The 23,127-nt window shown below is 45.3% G+C and overlaps 1 protein-coding gene across 1 annotated transcript in view; it reads left to right on the top strand.

Moving 5' to 3' along the window:
- Positions 1 to 2,833: 2,833 nt before the first annotated feature.
- Positions 2,834 to 23,127, top strand: part of clybl (citrate lyase beta like) — a 70,563-nt gene continuing 50,269 nt past the window's right edge. The window contains exon 1 of the mRNA XM_080838696.1: positions 2,834 to 2,887. Within this exon, the coding sequence (XP_080694822.1) occupies positions 2,844 to 2,887 (44 nt within the window). The 5' untranslated portion in view covers positions 2,834 to 2,843. The remainder of the gene's footprint in view (positions 2,888 to 23,127) is intronic.

The raw sequence follows: 23,127 nt of genomic DNA, 5'->3' as shown, positions 1-23,127 counted from the left end.
AAAATCTCAAATGCTCGATTAGTTAGTGTAGTTATTGTCGTTAGTATATCGATATGAAAACACTACTGCGGTCTTTCTAAACAAATTCATACCGATTAAGTGTCATTTGCCACTCACACTCTTCCATATTTAGAGTATCAGAGTACGCGCGCTACTAATAACAGGGGGGAAAACCTGCTTCCTCAGGTCACAATGGAGACCTTGGATCTAAATGTCATGGTCTCATAACAGATACACTGACATTTGTGTGATGGGATATGCCCATGGGTTAGCATAACCAGCACAAACCATGCAGCACGGATGGCAGCTTTGTGATATCCAGGAAGTGTGTCTGTTCACATTTTGGAGCCTCTTCAAGAACGCTTTCAACAAAATAAATGAAAACTGATTGTATGGTTTTTTTAGGCAATTATTCTGTATTTCCTGTGTTTGATATTTGATATGTGCGTTTGTTTTATGTAAATAGGCCTCAGGAGTTCTGCTTTGCCCCCCACCCCGCCCCTCAGTCTTTTATTTTTGGAAAACGATCAGTATTAAAATCAGAACCATGTAAATCTAATCAATTATACAGTTTTACTGATAAAATATTGGTAAATCAAAACACATTTTCAAAAAGTCACAGTATAATGAGAAATTTAAATTGGAAAGAGAAACCATTTGTTTATTATAAATGCCAGGGAGAGGTGGTGACTTGCCATCCATAAATTTTTGTCATCCTTTTATACTCCTTTTCATCTCTTCCTCCCTTCCTGGCTCCATTTCAAGATTTTTAATGAGCCCCAGACTTCAGAGACATCAAACCATGGTGATGCATTGTCCATTTGTATCAGGGAGTACGACAGGGGGACAAAGGCAGGCCAGCTAAAAAGATGTATTTTCACATCAAATTTAATATTCAGCTCTTTTTTTACAGAGCGGGTCATTTAATGCCATCCAAGTCACAGACTGGCAGTGAAATTATGCAATGTTGTGTATCGATCCCGACCCACAGTAATAATAATGATAATAAAAAAGATTGAAATTCAGCTCCAGTGTCTGTGGCTTTGACTGACTTAAATCAGACAGTGCGGGCCCCCTCTTTGGCGCAGGCACTCTCTGGCTTCTTTCTCAGGCCCCCATGGTTCCTAAGGGAAACCCGAATAGAAGTCGAGCATCTTGCTGTGATCCAAAGAAAGTGTGCCAAATGCTATCAAAACTGGATTAGCAGACAACAATTGTGTTTGATGAAAAGGCAGGAGGGGGAGGAAAATAAGAAGGGGGCAGTTTCCAAGTAACCCACGAGTGGAATCTTTTTAAACTATATCGCATGTGCTTTATATGAAAAATGATGTGCCACCACTCCACACCTGTAGACAAAAAAGGGCCAATAATGACTACATGTGTTGAATTACAATATGAAATCCAAATTGCCCAATTTCTTTTTGCATTAAGCTGTAATACTAATAATAACACACATAAAACCGGTACTATTGGGCAGGAGACCATGATCACTGACAGCAAATATAGCAACCCGTATTCAACTATTGTGAAATAAAAAATGCATTCATTCTCAGCCGTCGGGTGATGAGAAACTGTGTACGTCTTGATAGCGAGTGATGGGTCAATCGTGGATGACAGGCAGACAATAATACTTTGTAAAGCAGGGCCGTGATGGAGAGAGAGGGACAGAGGGAGAGGGCGGGCTTGTCAGCAGGCCTGGAGCACAGCAGGCCCCATTTGAACCCAATGATCTCACAGCTGCCCAAACAGTTTCATGCATTTATTTGGAGGCACCGGCGGTAATGGAGGTACCAGTGGTGGCGGAGTGCTTGAATAGCTGTTGTTCATTAAGATACAGTGTCATACCCCATTCCTTTTGAGGTCAACAGGGCACAATATCAGGTTCAGATTTTCGCCCGAGACAATTTGGTTCTAGCTCATATGGTACAGAGGGCAGCTTAAAAATGTGTACAAGTGTTCCAAAAAAATCTGAACAATTGCTTTTGCTTCTGCAATGGTTTATGATTATATGGGATCTTCATTGTCACACACACACACACACATAAACAAACCTCAAGAAGGCATGTCAACATATTATATATTAACACCTATATCTACAATTGACATGACTTCAAAACTATGTAACTCCTTTTTTCCATGTTTTACTATCAACCAAACCAAAGTCAAGGTTAGCTAGCCACACTGCAAGCAGTCTTGCCATACTATTGCTGGCACATGGCTAATGCATGGCAAAAAGAACTGGCTTCTGAATCCTGACATTTGGAGAGAGTCCCCTGCTGACTTAATCATGGCAAAAATTGCGTGTCATTTGTTAGGCACACTTGGACCTGGCTGATGGTGGCAGTGGTAATTCGCCTCTGCTGTGTGGCCGCCCCTGGTGTGCTCTGTCGCGGTGCCTCTCCACTCCTTCTTTCCCTATCGGCAGAGGCAGCTCACCGGACTGACAAGAAGGATCATCATGCAGAACCCATTCATTATGGTTGTATCCTTGTGACGTATGTGTGTGTGTGCGTGTGTGTGTGCTTGTGTAAGCACGCATGTGTGCGTGTGTTCATTTGCACGCTATCCTTTGGACATCCGATCCCAGTATTTTTCATTCTTTTTTTTTTAGGTAATTCAATTTAAATGTATATATATATATATTTTTGTTCAAGGGAAATTCAATTATTAGTATGACAAAAGTCTATTTAAACAGTACAAATAAACCCATTGCATACCTTTAAATTAACCACCACGCGGGTAAGGTTACTCCCCTTTTTATTTTAAGCCAATCGAAAGTCCGCTAAAGAGCAGGGCGAAGGCTGTCGGCCAATTATTTTTCAGCGTCGGTGAATCGTGGAAACATGGCGCACTGCATAGCCAGAGCTTTCAGGAAGGGTGTTGTGCAGTAAGTTGAACATTTTCACCTACTCTGTAGGCTACAGTAGAATGCTATTCTCTTTCGACAGAAAACAGAAACAACCGCCGAATATAAGTGCGAATATGTAAACTGATTTGCTGTGACGTCGGGCTGTTCAGGTTTTTGGCTATGTTGTTGTTAGCCATATGGCTAACACCTGACGCCTGAACTGACATTGGAATTGTCCTGTCAACTCTTTGCCCATTGACCATGCTGCATGCCAAGTTGTAACTGTGCGTTCAAAATGAACGCGTGTACAAATGTTGCATATGCCGAATTCATTCATAAAATCGGCGCTGTCATTAGGAATTTTCACACTGGCATTCACCATAGCACGTTTTCCCACTTGAGCCTTGTTGGCAAGCAAATGTTACTACAATGTTGCACTGACGGAAGTGATCTGTACGTCGCTAGACGTGGTCGTGTCGATTTGTAGGTTAGTGGAGTAATAATGCGCAGCCAAATTGTCCCCAGCTGACCTCCAATCGCAGTTGTCACAGCCCACAAAATGATTAGTAGGCCCTTCTAAACTTGCATTTAATCGTCAAACGCTTGACCATTGTCGGTGGATGTCGCCCCGAAAACGTTATACTAACTTAATATCAGCCTACCGAAGATCCTGAAAGAGAGTAGACTGTTTTAAGTAAATATTTATTGTGTTTTGGGTTGCTATTTCACTGCAGCTGTTAGGAGTTTGGTCTGGCTATGCGTTTGGAGAAAATGTATCGTAATTTTGTATTATTATTATTTTTGTCAGAGATATTAGTTAGCAATTAATACTTTTATTGCAGTGTTTACAGATATGTCAGTCAAAATGAGCAAATTTAGAATTAAGACTATACGAGGAAGAACGTTAAACACATTACCAAGTAAATAACTAGCCTACTAACGTTTTGTTACTCATGATATTTATATTAGTATTTACATTGCAACTCTGACTATCCTAATTTGTAGGCCAACAATCATAGATGTTAGTACAGAAGCTATTCAAATTAATTATTGTTTCTTCAGTGTTTTAAAAAAGTGTGGAGGGCCAATTCTAATGTTAAACTGTATTAACATAATTTGAATGAACTTTATAAATATATACTTCAAGAAGAAGGCCTGTCTGTAAATCATTGGAGTTGCTTGAATGTCATATTTATTTTTCAGATACCTTATGTGTTCTTAGTGAACAGTAGTGAGGTCCCTCTGCGGCATGTACAGCAATCATACTGTACTTAGTTAAGGCTGGGCATCTGTGCCTAATTCATCTTCAGGGACTTAATGAGGGACTTCAAACAGTTTAAATGTCAATTACAATGGAGGCATGGTTTAAGGGTCCCAGTAATGTGTCCATATTGGTCATCAGGCCAGGGTGCCAGGTGGGTTTAATTTAAGGCAGATGACTATCCAGAGGCGGTGCTCTGATGGCCTGGCTTCATCTGCAGTGTGAAGTGACTGTCACGCCAAGGCCCGTCATATCTGCATATCTGAGTGTGTGTGCGTCTGTGTGTGTGTGTTCGGTGTGTGTGTTTGTGTCTGAGTCTGAGTGTGAGGTGTCCCAGTGACAGTTGTAGTGCTTTGGTTTTTCAGCACACTGCCAGAAGGCTGTGTGTGTGTGTGTGTGTGTGTGTGTGTGTGTGTGTGTGTCTGTGTGTGATGTATGATTTATTAAAGCCACCCTCATTATTAGCCTGGCCATTACCAGCCTGTGACTCCATTTCATTCCGTCTTTCAGTCTGGGCCAACCCAATGCATTTTGGTTTCCGAGATGGGCGGGTGCTTATCTTGAGGTTTAAAATCATTGGAGTTCCCATAACCAATCAGCAACGTTTAGTAAGCATTCGGTAGATTAAACTCTTCCCAAAGCCAGTTGGGAGAAGAGCTACGACGTCCTTTCCAATCATAAAACTTACAAGAAAATACTCTTGTTCTCCTTTTAATTTTCTGATGTTCTCGAGAGTTGAGACAACTTTTCCGATAGCTTTTCGTGTCTTTTCCTCCAAGGCGAGTTTTGCGTCACAGCTCTGAACTGTTCGCTGATTGGTCCTGCAAAATTTGGAGTTCTGGAGACGATTGTCAATGGGGTTGGGCCAGACTGAGTATGAGCTTGAAATCAATTCAGGCGGAAATACGTAGGCTGGTGTCACCAGGCTACCTCATTATCACCATCGGGAGAAATGTGGTATTTTTAAACTGTAGTGAAATGTATTTAACATCATACAGTGTCATTTAGAGATATTTTTAAGGTGCACTGCATTTCACATTTGTATACTAGGTAAGCTTGCCTATATTTGCCCATTCAGAGCTCCCTCTCTCTCCACCTCACTCTGTGTGTGTCTGTGAGTGTGAGTGTGTCTGTGTCTGTGTCTGTGTCTGTCTGTGTGTGTGTGTGTGTGTGTGTGTGTGTGTGTGTGTGAGTGTGTGCAAGTGTGTGCAAGTGTGTGAGTATGTGTTTTACAGAGTTGCCTAGAGCAACTTCTTTGGCAGCAGACTGTGGTTTGTCAGAAACACCCCAGTGTCAGGGATGCAACAGCATCCTAGAGGAAACATTGAGTGCTGCCATGATGTGGACAAGTGATGAAAGTAGCTCAGAGGATGTCAATTACCCAGCCAAGGCCTGGGCCTCATAAGTTAATGGGCAGTTTCCCCTTTTCTGGGTCTGCCAAGGCTTTACAACACAGGTTATAAAATCTCCAGGGTAATGCCACCACTATAACGGTTTCAATTAAGGGGAACTGCACAAAGGCCAGTGGCGGAAGTAAAGGCTGAGTTTTTGAAAGAAGTAGCATAAATCAGAGATTAATTTCCGACAAACCCAGTATGCACTGACCAGACTCTAAAATGGTTTTGGTTGGTTGCGCTATGTGGATTTCCTGATGGCCTTCCTTGACCATGGGTCTTTTTTATGACAGTTTTATATGTTATATGTGTGTGTTATAAGAATGAGGATGATTAATGTTATTATTATTGTTGTTGTTGTTAACATCATTATTAACTATTCATCCAATTGACATGTCTTGCCTTGCATAATTCAATACAATTATTTCATTAAATTAAAACAAATTCAAAAAATTCAAAAGTGAAACAATGGAAAATGGCATATCCTCGTTTGAGCATTCATTTTTTTCTTGAGTTAATGTAACGTTGGTTCAGTGCATCTGATTGTGTTTGAGGTTACAATGCTAAATGAGTTGTGTCCTTGTTGTTTCTAAAGACTGTGACATTTCCTAAACCACGACAACTGGAGAGGATGTGTGTGTGTGTGTGTGTGTGTATGTGTGTGTGTGTGTGTGTGTGTGTGTGTGTGTGTGTGTGTGTGTGTGTGTGTGTGTGTGTGTGTGTGTGTGTGTGTGTGTGTGTGTGTGTGTGTGTGTGTGTGTGTGTGTGTGTGTGTGTGTGTCGGGGAGCTGGTTTTGGGAGGAGGAGGAAAAGGATCTTTTTAAATGTTCAAAGCGAACCCCCCCCCCATTCATCTGGTGGCTGGTGGCTGTGTGGAGCCCATCGGCATCCCATAGAAAAATAAATGGCTGCTGAGCAAACAGGGATGTGTTGACAACTCATTTCCACGTTGATTGGTGCGGGTGGCTGGCAGTGAGGTGTGTGTGTGGCCTTAATCCAGTTTAGCCAGAAAAAACAACCTGAGCTGAGCTCCTCTGGAACCAAATGCTACTGCCAGATTTGTCACAGGAGGAAAACCTAGGGCTAGTGCTGGAATTATTTTTTTAATTTTATTATTATTTTCTTTTTCCATATGTATGGTGTCTCACAGTCAATGAATCAAGCCAACTTGAACTATTATTTTGATGTGAAGAAAACTAATTTAGCCTTAATCAAAGACCATCCCATATCTAGGTTTCAATACCCATGAAAAGTGTATGAGGTCTGGGCTTAACATTTATTATTACAACGTCCCAAAAAGGCAACATCACTGTTCCAAGAAGTTTCTTCTTCTCATCCTTTTTTCCCCCCTTTCCTTCTCATTTCTCCGTCGACCCGGTGCATCAATAAATCGGTCTATTACCTGTTGTTGACCCTTTCTAAGCTTGCCTTTGAAATTTGTTACAGAGCATTAAGTTAACACATGTTGCTGGTCCAAAACAAAGCGCTGGTAACAGGATTGTGGGCCAGCTGTGTAAACTAGTGCAGAGAGAGTGAGTTAGAGAGAGATGGCAGTGAGGGCTGCACTTGTCCCAGAGGTAACTGAGAAGATCCATACGGTCAACAGATGGGGGGGATTTGTGCCCCTGAAGAAACCCCACAGACCCCCCCCCACTACACCACCACCACACACACACACACACACACACACACACACACACTCACACAGACACACGCCCCCCACCCTCCTCCAAAAAAAAAAAAAAAACACCACCCAAACAAGTGCCTCAGCTCTCTCGCATTAAACACTTTGATCAACGGAACGTCTTGGCCCGGGGAACGGTTCCTCAGACAGCGCATGGGATCGCATCTGTACAAACACACAGGGCCTTTGAGGAATGTGTGAACAATGCAACAAAGGAATCCTGTTCTGCAGCCAGCCAGCCTGCCAGTGCCCTGGCAAGTGGAGGGGGGGACCCGTGTGGTTTCAAGATTGAGCGTGTTGTTGGGATTAAACGAACAGGACAGGGAATAGGCCGTGTTTTTAAACATAACAAAAAGCTGGGCGAATGGGAGTTTGAGATTTCTTCACATGGAGGTTACTTAAAATATTATCCTAAAACAGATAAAAGAAACAATAAAATCCCTGGCAGCTCGTGAGAATAATCCAATGAAATTATTTATATTCTGGAACATCTAAAATAAAATAAATATACCAAATTTTTGTCAAGGGCATATGCAGTAACTTTTGCTTGTTGCCATTAATACATTCTCTGCTTTACTGTGAACACACTTGATAATGACATGCAGTAAATCACAGTTATAATAATTTTTTACAGATTTGCAAAAGCCAAGTCTTCCAGTTGCTGATGGACGGAACTTTGTTTAACTATCAATGTATTAATCCCTTCCCCTTGAAATAGTTTATTAGGCTCTTTTGGAGCTTGGACAGCCCTTTTCCGTGGCCGTAGTGGAAAAATCTGCTGCTGTCTGCTGCTGAGAAAGAGCATTGAGAGGCTGTGTGTGTGTGTGTGTGTGTGTGCGTGCATGTGTGTTCGTGCCCGTGGCTGCAAGTTCAGTCGGAGGCAGGCAGGCAGGCAGTGTGTGGGCTGGATGCTATTAGCAGCTTCGGTCCGTGCCATACTTACTCACTCACACTCATGACAGGACTCCCACAAGGCACCTGGGCCAGGCCCACGTCTGCTGGGAGAGAGGCTGTCCATGCCAGGTCGTCGTGTAACCGCACAGCACTTCCTGTCTTATACATCACCCTAATGCATCGCATCGCAGAGTCGGCCATTACAGCAGAAACTCGCTATCACTTGTTTTGGGGGCTGGATGATGTGATTTTTTCTAGTAACAGTGATGTGTAGTGGACGGGATTTGTTTGTTTGTTTATTTATTTTGGTTAGGTAGTTGCGATGGAGTAAATGGAGATAGTAGCAGTTCAGAATGCTGCCCCATGGTGTCAGTGTTGGCAGTGTTCTCTGCTGAGGCGTAAGGGGTTCTTACTCTAGAAGCCTGCAGTAGGGATGGATCTCAGTCGCCCTGTGTAATGTAGTACTGTGTGTTCATCATATAAGGTCAGAAATTATGCTTTGGAAATTTTGCATTTTGTCTATTAGATACTGTCGCTCTTTCTGTCAGTATTTCTGTGTGTTAAATGTATTATTACTTTGTATATCTAGTTTACTAATTTTCTTTATACAATTATAATTAAACATGATATAAGGTTCTTTAAAGATTAAATATAATGTTTTTAATTGTATAGAATTTGGACTTCTTTAGGCCTAAATATCTGAAATGTATTGGACAACTGACCAAGAAGTGCAGTCATTGTATTTCTATTCTCTACACTGACCATGTGAAAAACACTGTTTTACAGCTGTTTCACAATAATTCTATTCCATCCGAACAGTTTCAGATATGCTGTTTATTTGTATTTAGGGAAGTATATAACATAGGTCATGAACAGAAAAACAATATTAATAGCGGGTGACAATTAAATATAAAATGAATATAGGCAATAAGAGGAGTGGAGTCAATAATGCCTGTTGATTGCCCAGGGTGGTGCATATGTTAATGGCTTACTACCGCCTTGAGGATGGCCACAGCTCCCCTCTCTGTCTGCCTGCTAGGTTCGACCAGGCCCTGCGCCGTTTCAGAGCTTGTCATTAGCTTTGGAACTGAGCGGGGTCGTGATGCATGGAGCTCGGCAGGAGATACTGCAATGCGCCCAAGGTCGCCAGTAGGTGGCGCTGGCTTACACAGATTGCTCGCCGTTGTGGCGGTGCCAGCCGGAGCTTAGAGGCGTGTTGGATTTCGAGAGGAAAGAGGTTTCTGTGTTTACGAGTGGGCACACAACATGCGCTCGGAGTATTACAGAGTGGTTTATGCTTTTTGTCCAACAGTGGTAGCAGCGTCTATAAATGCTTTGGTAATTTTCATATTGGTTCGAGGCTCTTCTCTCCCACAGAGTCTAGTAAATAGCCAAAATTCAAAGCAGACACACCGCCTGGCCATGCTCGTTATGCCAAAGCTGTTGAGGCTTTGATATTCCATTCCACTTTTTTTAAGACTAAAATCTGCTGGCTTTAATATCCTGTTTCTCAAGATCGATTAGATTTGTACTCCATGATATTTATATCATATTTGACTGCACATTGTCATATTTGTTCAGTACTTCACTCTACATCACTGACAGGACAATGTATTAACTCAAATGTTAAATTTCGATGTGGGGAATATATTGAATATATAAATAAGTGAATTCATGAATTGTTAAAAATTGATGAAGGGTCTTGATTACTGTCTGTTGTGTGGCTTTGTGTGTGTGTGTGTGTGTGTGTGTACGTGTGTGTGTACGTGTGTGTGTTTTAAATCTCGGCTCTAGGAATATCTTTGGTGGCACCAGCTAAATGGTTAAGAGGGGCACTTTACCAAAACAACACGGGGCAGACTGCTGTCTCGCTACTCCATCAGTCAAGGTCAAAAACACAGCCTCTGTCTCTGTCTCTGTCTGTCTGTCTGTCTGTCTGTCTGTCTGTCTGTCTGTCTGTCTGTGTCTTTCTGTCTGTTTGTCTGTCTTCCTGCTGGCCTGCCTGCCATTTTCCTCTCAGTAATCCCTCTCCAAACTGCTCACCCACTCCTGGTCTGGGTTTTACCTCCCAGCTGTCACCTGGCCGCCTCCTGTCCCTCCTGCCCTCTCCTCCGCGCCTCCTTTAAACGTTCTCACTTCTGTCCTCTGGGGCCTGCACTCTCTTCCTCTCCGGCCCTCTTGTGATGTCACTTCCTGCGTCAGTGGAGTCTGAGTAGAGTGGTGGTGGAGGGTCTTCGCATTAGCAAGGGTGCTTGGGAGCGGAGGAGTCAGCCAGCCAGCCAGGCAGGGCTGTTTACTTAGCCCCTTTAATGGGGTGTGTTATGGGGGCCCCCTTCGTCACGTTGCAGTTTAGCAGCGGACCCCCTTTGCCTCCCCAACGTACCCCCCCACCACCCCAACCCCCCGGTAGCGCTTGTAGCTCATTAGCAAGAGGCTTGGAGGCAACCACACACAGCAACACAGCAGTTGTGGAGAGGAGAGGAGAGGAGAGGAGGGAAGCAGAGAGTCCTCAGGGAACGGTGCCCGTCCCTGCTCGCTTTCCAAAGACATCTCCCCCTGCTCCCGAAGGACAGGTGTCTGTGTGAACACATCACTTTTCACTAATGATGCGTGTTGTATGTACGTGTGTGTGTGTGTGTGTGTGTGTGTGTGTGTGTGTGTGTGTGCGTGCACTAAGGCCTGTGCCATGGGTGGTTGTGCCCATCAGCCTAACATTTTCCCTTCATTGTGTTTGTGTTTGGGCTCCCCCTCCACCCCAACCCCTTCCTTGTTTGTTTGTTTATTGTTTCCAGATGGCAACCCCCTTGACTTCAGTTGTCTATGCTTTCAAGTTCCCACAGAGGCCTTTTTTTTTCTTCCTTTTTTCTACTTTTTTTTTTTTTTACAGCTTTGGCCGAGACGCCTTATCCTGTTTCCTATGCCCGGCTTTATGATGGGCATTTTTTCCCCTCCCCTTCGAAAACTGGAAACAACTGTCACAAGTCGTCTGCACTCTTTCTCCTTACAGTGAAAGTGCACTGCAAGTCTGGCCCCTAATCTTTGTTTTGACGCCATGCGGTTTACCTTAGCTAAAGGGTCGCTCATGAATTCTGACGTTTTGGGGGTCTTAAAAAGCTTTTCTTTTCTGTCTGTCTGACGTACACTAATGAAAAAAGGGAGGGGGGGGTACACTTTGTTACTGGGGAATGTTGCTTTCCCATGAGTGGGGCCCTTTCTTGCCAGGGCACCATTAAAGACACGTCACCTATTTACACGAAGACAGGAAGAGGTCAGCGGCGCGGCAGTAAAATGCGCGGGTGGAATGGCCTTACTCATCGGATGCGGTTAAGGACGGCTCTAATCAAAGCGCTCGGGCTATATAAAACCCTCCCACTTGCCTAAGAGGGTCTTTTCTTCTGGGCTGTCTCTGAATGACGGATCACTCTGGCATTCCAATTCCCCCTAATCTCATTTCTACTAGTGACTTAACCCTAAGGCTGAAGTGGCTCAGCCATTGCCTCGAATGGCTCCTGCCCAAAACAGGGGGGTGGGGTGGGGTGGGGTGTCGTGGGTGAGGTGAGTGTGTGAGTGAAAGAGGGAAGTGGGGAAAATAAGACCACTTTTGTTCAAGTTTCAAAGAAGAAGAAGATGGAAAGAAGGAAAGAGAAAAAAGAGAAGGGAAGCTTGTTTCTCTCACCAGATTGCTAAAGAGCCACTAACCTTTACCGCCCCTCAGCTTTTTCCTGTCCTCTCTGAAAGGGCGGGTGTTTTGTTTACGTGTGATGGTTTCTAAAGGCGACGGGGAGTGTGTAGTGTGGAGTGGTGCGCGTGGCATGGCGTGGTGTAGTGTGCCGTGGCCGTGTTGACGCAGGGCTTATCCTGGTGTCAGCTTTAATCACCAGCTCAGGCCAGGGGAGTTAGTTAGGCACTGAGAGGGCTGTGGGACAGAGACAGGACTAGACGCTTAGGCATGCCTGCCTGCCTGTGTGTGTGTGTGTGTGTGTGTGTGTGTGTGGGTGTGTGGGTGTGTGCGTCTGTGTGTAAAACCACGGCGGTATGGGTGGATGTGGATTTTAATGTGAATGAGTGTATGTGTGTGTATGCATGAGTGTGTGCAAGTGGGCTTGTGTTCTTGCATAATACAGGTGTGACGATAGCAATCGAAGAATATTGGCAAAACTGTGATAAATGTGTACTTGTAGCCTAACACTGTGTGTGTGTGTGTGTGTGTGTGTGTGTGTGTGTGTGTGTGTGTGTGAGAAAGAGAGTGATTAAGAGTAGCCTACTATTCCTCTAGTGGCTGCCCTCAGGATGACCCGGTGCGCGCCGCGCCGAGGTGTGCTGGTGATGCACGTTGTTTGTGTTTTCCCTGTGTGCCACGTTAGCCGTCTAATCTCCCAGGTGACCACTCGGTGACAGGTCGCTACGAGGACACGCAGCTCACCAGCTCATCAGCGCCCTCTCTCCTTCTCTCTCTCACTCCCTCTCTCTCTCTCCCTCTCTCTCTCTCCTTCCCTGCTTTTCCCCCTCCGATACACACACACGCACGAACACACACACACACGCACACACACACACTGGTACATCTGCGACCGTCTGTGTGCCGACGATTAGTCTAAGTAATGCTGGTGGGTTTTCACAGTGATTCCTTCACATGGTTGAGTGAAGGCCTGTGGGCCTTTTTTCTGTTTGCAAAGCTTACAGGCATCATTTCATGTGTCACTGTGTCACACTCTATTGCAGATGTATTCACAGATGTCTTAGAAAATCTGTGTGTGTGTGTGTGTGTGTGTGTTGGCACTCTAGGGATGGATTCAGAAGCCTATATTATTTTGACATGCATTATATTATATCATATTATATCATGTTAAAGATTAAGAAAAGATCTTCTGTTGGTTTAACGCTTATGATTGACTATTGGATGACTACTCAAATAACCAAATCATTTCACTGTGCAGAATGTGGAACTGGTTTCACTGAATGTAAACTTTATCAATAAAACTAAAATCAAAGCAGCTTTCCTGGGGACATAATATGTGATCACAAAATTATACCAATTAGAGTGTATGACACAGAGCACTGATCATATCACAATCCACAAACAGCTTTATTTTAGTATGGATAGCGTAGAACAGATCTCTGTTTACCTCTCTAGTACTCTCCTTATGCAGTGTTACCCTGGGACAACATCATAACGGCTATGCATGCTGTCTGCACGGACTCTCATATCCCTTGATAATAAAAATGAAGATAACAAAAAGAATTACAACTAATTCATAAACCAATCAAAGAGTTGTATCCGGCACCAGATGTTTCAAATGTTTATTTTGATTTGATTTTAGATTATTGCAACTTGTTGCTGTAATGCCATTATGACCTCAAATCGCAAGCTGTAGCCTTTTTGGCTTTGCCAGATCAGATCAGTGTATTGTAGTAGGTTTAAAAGATAAATGTTTGTCTGAAATGCGGAGTCTTTGTTTTAAGTAGTGCACACACTGATGAAGGATTGTCATTGATCACCAGGCCTCAGCCCTCTGCACGAACAATCGGCCTCATATCAGAGGAACGCACCCCTGCCCCTGTGAAGTGCCTGCTTTGATCAGCCATTATGTGTGCTGAGCTTGATTCTCCCTCTCTCTCTCCCTCTCTCTCTCTCTCTCTTTCTCTCTCTCTGTTGTTTCTGTAATCTGGGTGGTGCTGCGTAACTGCTTAGTTCTGGCCAGATCGTGTGATCTGTGATCGTTGTCTTTTAGTCACCTTTGGTAGATCTGACCAGTGGGGTCCAGGAAGGTCTTACACTAGCCAAACCACACCAGCTTCACTCTCCTCTGGGGACTCTGAGACCAGGCATGTTTGATGTCATCGTTTTAAACACGAGGGGGGAATATTTTTAAGCGTCCATTTGCTCTCCCTTGACGTGCGTAGTGCAGGACACAGGGGTATCATAGGGGAAGTTCCTCCCACGGACAGTTTTTCCTATTTTGCCAGAAGTGGAATTCCAAATATTATCCTTTTCCATTTCACAACAAACCGACCCTATTGAAATGGACGCCAAGACAAACCGTCCCGTTCCATCATCAACTGTGGTCATTGTTACTCTTGAAATTGAGCTCTACAATGTGTGTGTTGGGAGAAGAGTTTCATTCTCTAATATCTCCAAGCACAATTCATCCAAATAGCTTTAAACGTTGACATCCACACGATGCCGGTGTGTGAGCAAAGCTATTCTCTATCTAATGCTTCGTTTGTGTTAACATGTGGGAAATACAGCATGATGGCTGGTCTAAATGAGAATGTAAAATAAATTGTGAAAATATGCAACCAAAAAAATCCCAGCCCCTTTCCTTCAGACCCCTCTAAAGCCACTCCTCCAAAACACATAAACCCGCACTGTCTGACTACTGCTGGAAGACGAGTCAACGAGAGAGAGCATAGGAGAGGAGCGCACAGTGAGTTGTCGCCATCCCTTACCATAACCAACTACCGTAACCAACCATTTCCATTCTTACAACAGTAAAGACATACAAATGAACTACATCACCACATTTGTAAAATGTCCCGTTCAAACCCAATAAAGGGTTTGGGTGTGTGTCCCTCCCCGCTTCCCTTCCACCCCCAAGGCCTGCCCTCTGTCTCTCTCTCTCTCTCTCTCTCTCTCTATTTCTCTCTAACAAAAGATAAATACCCTTAATCGACACTTGCATATAACATGCAATAACAAATTAATTAACAAATAAATAACAAATTCCTTTTTAAAAACAAACCAGGTGTTCCCGAATGAAATGATTGGGCAGGTTTTTACAGGCCTGCGACAGATTTTTGAATTTTTATTTGTATTGTCAGAGCATTTGACATGCTGTCAGGGTGTGAAGACAATTTCAAGAACTATAAATGCTTCTAAAATAAATCGCCTACCCCTACCTTTAATCAAGGAATTGTAGACGTCCATCTGGGGAAAAAAAAAATCAAAACTCCACTTTTGTCCTAATAGTGTAGTTTTAATCTAATTATCACCTAAAAGCTGATGTGCCAACAAAGAGCTCATTATTCTGTGAGTTTGTTTCAGTGAGACCAGAACGTGAATAATTTGAACACCTTTGTAAATGGTCCCAGTAGAGCCCTGTTTATCAAAAATGTCCCTAGCTGTTAAATGATTGTTTGCCAGACGTATTTGCATTTATCAACTATTATCTAGGGTATTTAGGAGACTGTCATTTAGGCTAAAGACATATTAAAACAAGGTCTTTGTTTGTGTGTGCGTGTCTATGTTTGTGTGTTGATCTCTGTGATCTTAGATGGATTGATTGACGATTTTTCTATAATCTCAAATATTGTCAAAGCCAAAACGTGACGGTGTTCTGGCATCAGGGCAAGTCATTTCTATCACTTTTGCTTGTCCATTTTATTTGGTTTCTTCAAATTATGGCTAAATGGCCTCAGTCCTTCCCAGCAGCCAGACATAACTCATGGTGGAACCAGTCCGTCAGGAAAGCGCTGGGCTTTGCATATTTACTTGTTTCATTAATTAATAAGGCTAGTTTTTATTGTTTGTGTCTTTTATTTTACGGAGAGTGTCTCTTCCGAGTGGATTTCAATTGAGGCAGCATGAAAAGGGGGCATGATTACGGAGACATCTGAGGCACAGGCCAGGTCATTTGAATGTGACAACCCGCGAGAGGCACTAAAGCCTTTGGAGACCAGACCCTTTTTTCCTCCTGCCTTTAATTCCTGGACTGGCTTGGCCCACCGGTCCCTGGTTTGTCCAGTTGGCTTGGGCTTTGATCAGTCCGATTGACAAAAATGCCGTCGCAGGGGTTTGCCAATAAAGGCTCCCCCCAGCCCCATCAACCCCCCCTACACACCGAAAAAAAGAGAGAGAAAAAACCTGAATTGGCCAAAAAAACATTGGGGGGCTTTTCTCTATGTTTCATGTAGTTGGACCAAAAAGAAAAAGTGCTACTGTTGTTATAATGTGCCATCCCACTGCTGCTACAAAACAAAAATGGGCAGTTTTTATTTTTTTTTATTTTTGTCTTTTCTTTTGGTCCTGACTGCCTGCATGGTTGTGGGCGTTTTGGCTGGGCTCCTGTCAGACAGGGAGTGTGTTTTTCAGCGGGACTGGTGGCTGTGCTCGTGCGACTGGCACAGAGGCGGTGCAGCGGTGGTGGTGGTGGCGGTGGTGGTGGTGCCTGCCAGGCAGCGGTAGCTGGTGCCACAGACCACGTCCCCATGCCTGTTAGCGGTCCGGCAGCGGCAGTGAAGCGCTACTTCCTGTGGCCTTTTGTTTACCCTTCAGGGCCACAGCTGTTGGGATAGGTGATAGCCATGTTCTTTCCCCCGAAAGGACCTGAGTGCACGCACTGTTGGCCGCCCATGCCCCTAAATAGGAGCATTAGACACAGCGCATTAAGGGGCTGCTGGTGCGACCGTGGGTGTGTGTCCCTCCCTGCTTCCCTTCCACCCCCAAGGCCTGCCCCTCTGTCTCCCTGTCTCTCTCTTTCTCTCTCTCTCTTTCTCTCTCTCTCTCTCTCTTTCTGTCTCTCTCTCTCCTCACACTTCTCTGCTCCACTCCTCCCTGGGGCCGTCTGGACGGATCAGGGAGCGCGACACTGTGAAGGAGGCGCAGACGGGAATGTTTTGGGTCCTCCCCCCGATTTTCGACCGAATCCCCCTCCTTTCCAACAAACACACACACACACACACACACACACACACACACACACAGACACTCTCTATACTCACCCATGTGTGTGCCTCATAATTCAGATATTCCTTTTCTGCAGCTTAAAAAAAGAGACAAAAAATGGATGGTGATTATGCCCCATTGTTGAACGTTTTTTTTCCACTGTGTCTTGCGGTTTTACCGTTTGATGTGCCATTATGTAGCCCTAGAGTTGTCATGTCCTCGTCTTTGTGCTTCTGTTGGCTTTTTTCCGTAAGCTCCCCTCCTCACTCCCCCCCTCCTCTCTTTGCCTTTGGTACCACACACCCAGATACAGCACAACGCTGCGAAAATACCCACAAGGCCAATCAGACCATATGTAGTGTTGCAGATTTTTATTATGCACCAGCAGAATCGCACCACAGCAGGGTATATCTAAACATGAAAATTAATTCACAGCTAAATGCTGCTATATGCACTACAGAGGGAGATGGGGAGAAGGCAAGGGAGAGAGAGAGAGAGGGAGGATGGGAGGGAGGGAGAGAGGGAGGGAGAGAGAAAATCAAACATGGAGTTTACACTAGATAGAGGAGGAGCACCGTAAACACCCTGGGCTGTCGCCGGTTCAGTTGTTAGGCAAACGGTGATGCACTACTCCAAGCACTGTGTAATGAACTGGTAATGACTCCACACGCATAATGAATTGATTGTTATAAAAACTCAATGAACATACTTTCCTGTTATTTCAAATGCAATGATTCAAAAATACTCAACAATTAGAAGACGAAAAAGAAACTGAATACTGAGTCATACATACATTGTGTGGTATAATAATAATAATGATAATAGTAATAATAATAAATATAATAATCATAATAATATAAAGATGAGAATCTGTTTTATGTCTTTGTGCCAGTATTTTTCTCCCTGGACCATTATAACCGTCTTGATGTGGTACTTTGATTTGAAGTCATAGTTCACAGATTCTGGATGATTGGATCAATATCCTGAGAGGACCTGTTACCAAAAATAATGAAAAGTAATGATGGTGTGGCCCCTTCTAGTTGTAATGAACTTCAGCATGGAAGTACTTGAGCATGACTTTGTCTCAGAGCAATGCAAATGGAATGGCCCCCGACTGCTTGGAATGCACCCAGCTGGCCTTTTAAAAGGTGATAATTGGAAAATACAGGATACAGCCGTAGTTGGAGAGAGGGACTTCTTGTTCCACCGATTTACCCGCTGCACGCTTGATGTCGAGGTTGCTGAGCTTGCTCGGCACAGAACAAATTTTCAGAATATATTTTGGAATTTAGTGCTAAGGGGGTCGTGACAACACATTTTTTTAAATTATTAATAGAAGGAGAGAAGTGTACCTTTTTTGCGTTCCATCCTGTAATGCTACAACAAAAAAACTAAAAAGCACAAATAATATTGCACTAAACTTTTCATACATAAACATTGCATTAAAAATAAATAAATAAGTAATATTCCAATATACAGAGATATGTAAAGAAGATGAAGAGGAAGTTGTAATGCATTATGCGAGGTTTCTGGAAAACCTGATGAATGTCAACTGCCTTCCTCAGCTGTTCAAGTGAAGTACCTTCGAGGCAGAGTGAGGACATATAGGTCGCCTGTGATGTGCTTCTTAAAGCGTTGAGACATCTAGACACTTCCACTTCCTCTGAAAGTCTTCCTTTGCCGTATGCAGGGCCCACTTGGCGCCTGGCATATTCTCTGATTCTCTCTAAGCCTTGGCTACAAAGTTTATTTCCCCTCCCAAGCCTACAGGCCTGGTTGTCTGTGATCACATGGAAGGCTGGGGCAGAACAAAGGTAGAGGGCCAACTGTGTGCGAACCTCCAAAACACCCCCCCCCCCCCCCCCCTCTCTCGCCCACTTTACTCTTCTACTTACTTCAGTACATAAAGCCACACACGGCATTCCTGCAGATCGGAGGAAGGAAGTAATGAACGTGGGACGTAAGGAAGCCCCGTTCCTCGCTAGTCTGAATTGAAACCATTTTAGCCCCTGTTCCTCTTCTGGCTCCCAGTAGACTGTGCAGGAGGAGTGGAAGAAGCAGCAGCAGCAGCAGCAACAGCAGCAGCAACAACGGCAGCTAGACTTTATTGCTCTCTCTCTTTCTGCTGCTAGAAAGTGCTTGTCGTTGATAAGGCCCCTGTTTGAAGTAGCAGTTTACTGCTGCATCGTTTGCAGTCGAACATCCCCCCAAGGGTTAGCAGTAGAGTAGAGTCTTGTAGCCAGGTCTGGTCAATAACAACACTGAGCTGTGAAACAGTGGCACAGTGGCATAGTTTTTGAGCATGGTGGGCATCTTAAATGTGCCGCTCTGGGTATTTTTTATGTTTATTTTTTTGATGCCAATCAAAACAATGCCTGCGCTGTGCCACGGCGCCTGACCCCCTGTCAGTCAAACTTGAGTTTCCGTCATTAGCGCGCGGCTCGCCGGAGGGCACAGGAAACGGCCCCCGCTGAAACATCACACGGGAGCGTTCACAATGAGCTCCTCTGGTTCCTCGGGGCAGTGGCAGCACCGCTCAGCCGCGGCTTTCATTGTCCCGTGTGTCACCGGACCAGTCGACTCGCCGGTCACCTGTCAGAGAGGCCACGCTAATCTGTGCCTCCCAGGCCACCTAACACAGAGCTGCGTTTCCTCGGTCAGTGCCTGGCCAGGTTAAAACGGTTTGAAAATTCGGGTCAAACTGCACAATAAGTTATATATTCTGGAGAGTTTTATGTAATGTTTGTGGGATAGATTGTAGGTGTGTGCGTGCGTGTGTGTCTGTGTTTCTGTGGATACGTCTACGTGTGTACGTGTGTTAGTGCACATTGCTCCACCATGTCATTCTTTCCACACTCCCGGTAAAGGGGCCAGTATTTTGTCTGAGCGCTGACTAACTCTTGTCTCCTCGGCGGGGAAGGAAGGGCATTTCTGGCCTCCATGCTCCCTGTGCCCGCTCGTCCCTGGCACTGCCAACCTCCTCTGGTAAGCGTGCCAGTGCTAGCCGTCTCTGCTGTAGTCCCAGTGGCTCCAGTGGCACAGTGTTGTCCTGTAGTCGTGCCTAGATCATGACTCCATAACCTTCAGAACTGGACGATGGTGATCACGATGGTGGTAGTCATGGTCCCAAAGGTGAAAATGGACAACGCCGTGTTCGGGTAGCAGAAAATAATGTCTGATTCTAAAGAACACGTCGCGGCAGGGAATTCAGCCATGCTGTGTAATAAGTAAGGATAAAGTGCTATAATTGCAGCTGTAATCATCTGTCTTTTGACTTTAGATAATGTATTCAAATTCAGTTTGGGTAAAAATGTCCACTAATGTGAAACAGTAAACTGGAGACTCTCTCTCTGGGCTTGGGTGTTGTTTGGGCCTGGGCTGCTGACACCCCAGAGTGGTCAGGCCGGCTGTGTTTGCCTCTCCAGCAGACTGTTAGCTCTTTACGGCCTTGTTGTTAATCTGTTGACTGCCCAGCGACACACACAGCCATTTGGGTTTGTACTTGTGCTTTTGAGAGGCTAAAGAGGGGAGGGGAGGAGGGGGGGGGTTGTCTTAATGCTCCACTTCTCACCTCTCTGCTTGTGTCTTTCTCTCTCTCACGCACACACACAAACACAAGCACACACACACAAACACACACACTTACACACACTGTTTTTCTTTGCGAATCAGGCCTTCATTAAGGGATTTGATGTAAAATTTCTGAAGCTGCTGTGAAATTTGTGTCTCTCCAGGCGATGGCGCTCAGATTTGCATCCACCTGGCACTTTAGTAAATTCATTAGCCAGAGGCAAGAAAACAAACACAGCACCTCCTCTCTGCTCTCCTCTCCTACCACCCCCCAACCACCCCCCCCCCACACACACACACACACACACACACACACACACGTGCACTCTGTCTGTCTGTCTCGGTTCTCTACTTTGTGATACAGCCTCTATCTGAAGCTCACTCCTTCTCTCTCCTTCTCCATGTCTTTCTCTAACACTCGTTTTCACCGTCCAACTCCTCGATTATTTTTTCCCCCTCAGCTCTTGTAGACTCTTCTGCTCATTAGTTGGAAACATTTAAGTATCTGTTTACATTAAGAATGACACAACGGAAGGCTGCATGTTCACACCGGAGTCCTTAACTCACAGCCATGCCAGAGACCTGCATGTCACCGTCTCAGAGCTCTGCATCTATCTAATTAAAAACAGCCTCTGTTTACCTAGGAGGAATGCAGTTTTTTAAGAGGCCGGGAAAGAGAACCAGAGGCTGTGTGTGTGTGTGTGTGTGTGTGTGTGTGTGTGTGTGTGTGTGTGTGTGTGTGTGTGTGTGTGTGTGTGTGTGTGTGTGTGTGTGTGTGTGTGTGTGTGTGTGTGTGTGTGTGTGTGTGTGTGCACCCTTTTCCGTTCCTCTTCCCCAACTTTGAATGAGTTCGCCAGGGCTTCCTTTATGAATATTTTTGGGTTCTTTTCTTTTAATTTGAAGGCCAATGTCAGGAGCGAGATGATGCCGGTGCAGAGAGGTGGCTGGTGCCTGTGTGAGTGTGTGAGAGAGTGAGTGTGTGCCTGTGTGAGTGTGTGCCTGTGTGCCTGTGTGAGTGTGTGAGTGTGTGAGTGTGTGAGAGAGTGAGTGTGAGTGGGGGCCTGTGGCCCATGTTTGAGTAATTACTCACTGCGTTACTCGGCCTGCCTGACACATGGGCTCTCGACATGTGGTGTGATGTACGCGATGGGGCCGCCTTCTTCTCTTCCCTCTATTCACACACACACACACACACACACACACACTGAAGAACACAGCCTCAGTAAACACTGTGTTTGTGTGTCGGTGTGAGAGAGAGAGAGAGAAAGAATACGTGAATGAGCGAGCAAGTGTGGCTGGCATGTGTGTGTGTCTGAGTGTGTGTGAGCCTGGGCTGTGACCGTGTGTATGTCATGTTTTCTTGAGTCAGTGAGTCGGTGTGAGCTGGGAAGGAAATGTGATGCTTATACACACTGAGCTGGAGCATGTGTGTGTGTGTGTGTGTGTGTGTGCGTTTGTGTGTGCATGCGTGTGTGTGTGCGTTTGTGTGTGTGTGCGTGCGTGCGTGTGTGTGTGCGTGCATGCGTGTGTGCGCATGTGTGTGTGTGTGTGTGTGTGTGTGTGTGTGTGTGTGTGTGAGTGTTGGCCTTGACTGCATCTTGACTGTGTGTCATGTTGCCTTGAGTGGCCAGCGTGAGAGTGAGCAGGTAGTATGGGAGGGCTCTGTCCCTCTGCACGCCTCCTGCGCCTGCAGCCACACTCCACCCCCGCGTCAGAAGGTCCCTCCCGCCGGGGTCACGGTCGGAGCCCAGAGATTGCACCAGGCGCATACAACCTGTCTCTGCTGCCAGCCGCAAATAGGGTTTAAGGGCTACTTTCACAGATGAAGGCAAAGCCTATTATACAAGTGACTTCTTATCCAAGGGAAGGTTGGCTTTTAATTACTGTCCTCGAAAGGGGCTGGGTTGTCTGCGTCTCTCTGCATTGGTGTGTGTGTGTGTGTGTGTGTGTGTGTGTGTGTGTGGCCTTAGGTATGAAGGCGGGCATACACAGGCATGCATGTTTGTGTGTGTGTGTGTGTGTGTGCAATAGTCAAGTACACGAGTGGATCAAGTTCATGTGTGGGTGTATTGTCATAGGTGTCTATGTATGATTTGTTTAGAAGATTTCAAAAGTGAATATTGAATGTGTATGTGACAGAGAGGGAGAGAAGGTCTTCTGGCATGAGCAGTCTATCCTAAACCAGCACAAGGCCAATCAAACTGGAAGACTCAGAGCCCACCTCCACCTCCCCCTCCACCCTCCACCTCCACACTGTCATGGGCATCCTCAGCCAAACACTCTCTCCCCTACTATATAGCACGGCCTTGTCTGCTCCTCCAGCTCCATATTACTGTACCTCAGTTCAGTACTTCATCAGAGCATTGCTCTATCCTTTTGGCCATTTCCCCAAAGCCCAGTCCTAATCGACTCTCTCCCCCTGCTTGATGGACTGGCCCTGCCCGTGGCCCACTGGTGTCGTTAGTGCAGGTCCCACGCCTGACAGACTCCAAATCCTGTCCATTAATGCTCTAATAGTCATGTAAATTTCAAGATATCAAAACGTAGACTCTGATTTAGTCGCTTACCTTTGACCCCTCGGGATGGTCAGTCAGGCGTCCTGTGTGTACACACACACGGGTGACCTGAACGCTGCCTGCCCTGTTTTTAAGGCGTGTTCAGTGGTCCCCCTCGTGTTCCGAGGGCAGAGTCTGTTCCCCCGCGATCATGATGGAGGCCCCGCTCTCTCATTTTGATCAGGCACTCTCTGCCCACCCAAGCGTGCCGCCATTTACGAAGGCAATTTGCCCCCCCCCCCCCCCCCCCGGAAAC

The sequence above is a fragment of the Sprattus sprattus genome, assembly GCF_963457725.1.
Source record: "Sprattus sprattus genome assembly, chromosome: 5".
NCBI classification, from domain to species: domain Eukaryota; kingdom Metazoa; phylum Chordata; class Actinopteri; order Clupeiformes; family Clupeidae; genus Sprattus; species Sprattus sprattus.
Note: the sequence above shows the minus strand (reverse complement) of the source record. Positions and strands in the feature narration are given on the sequence as shown.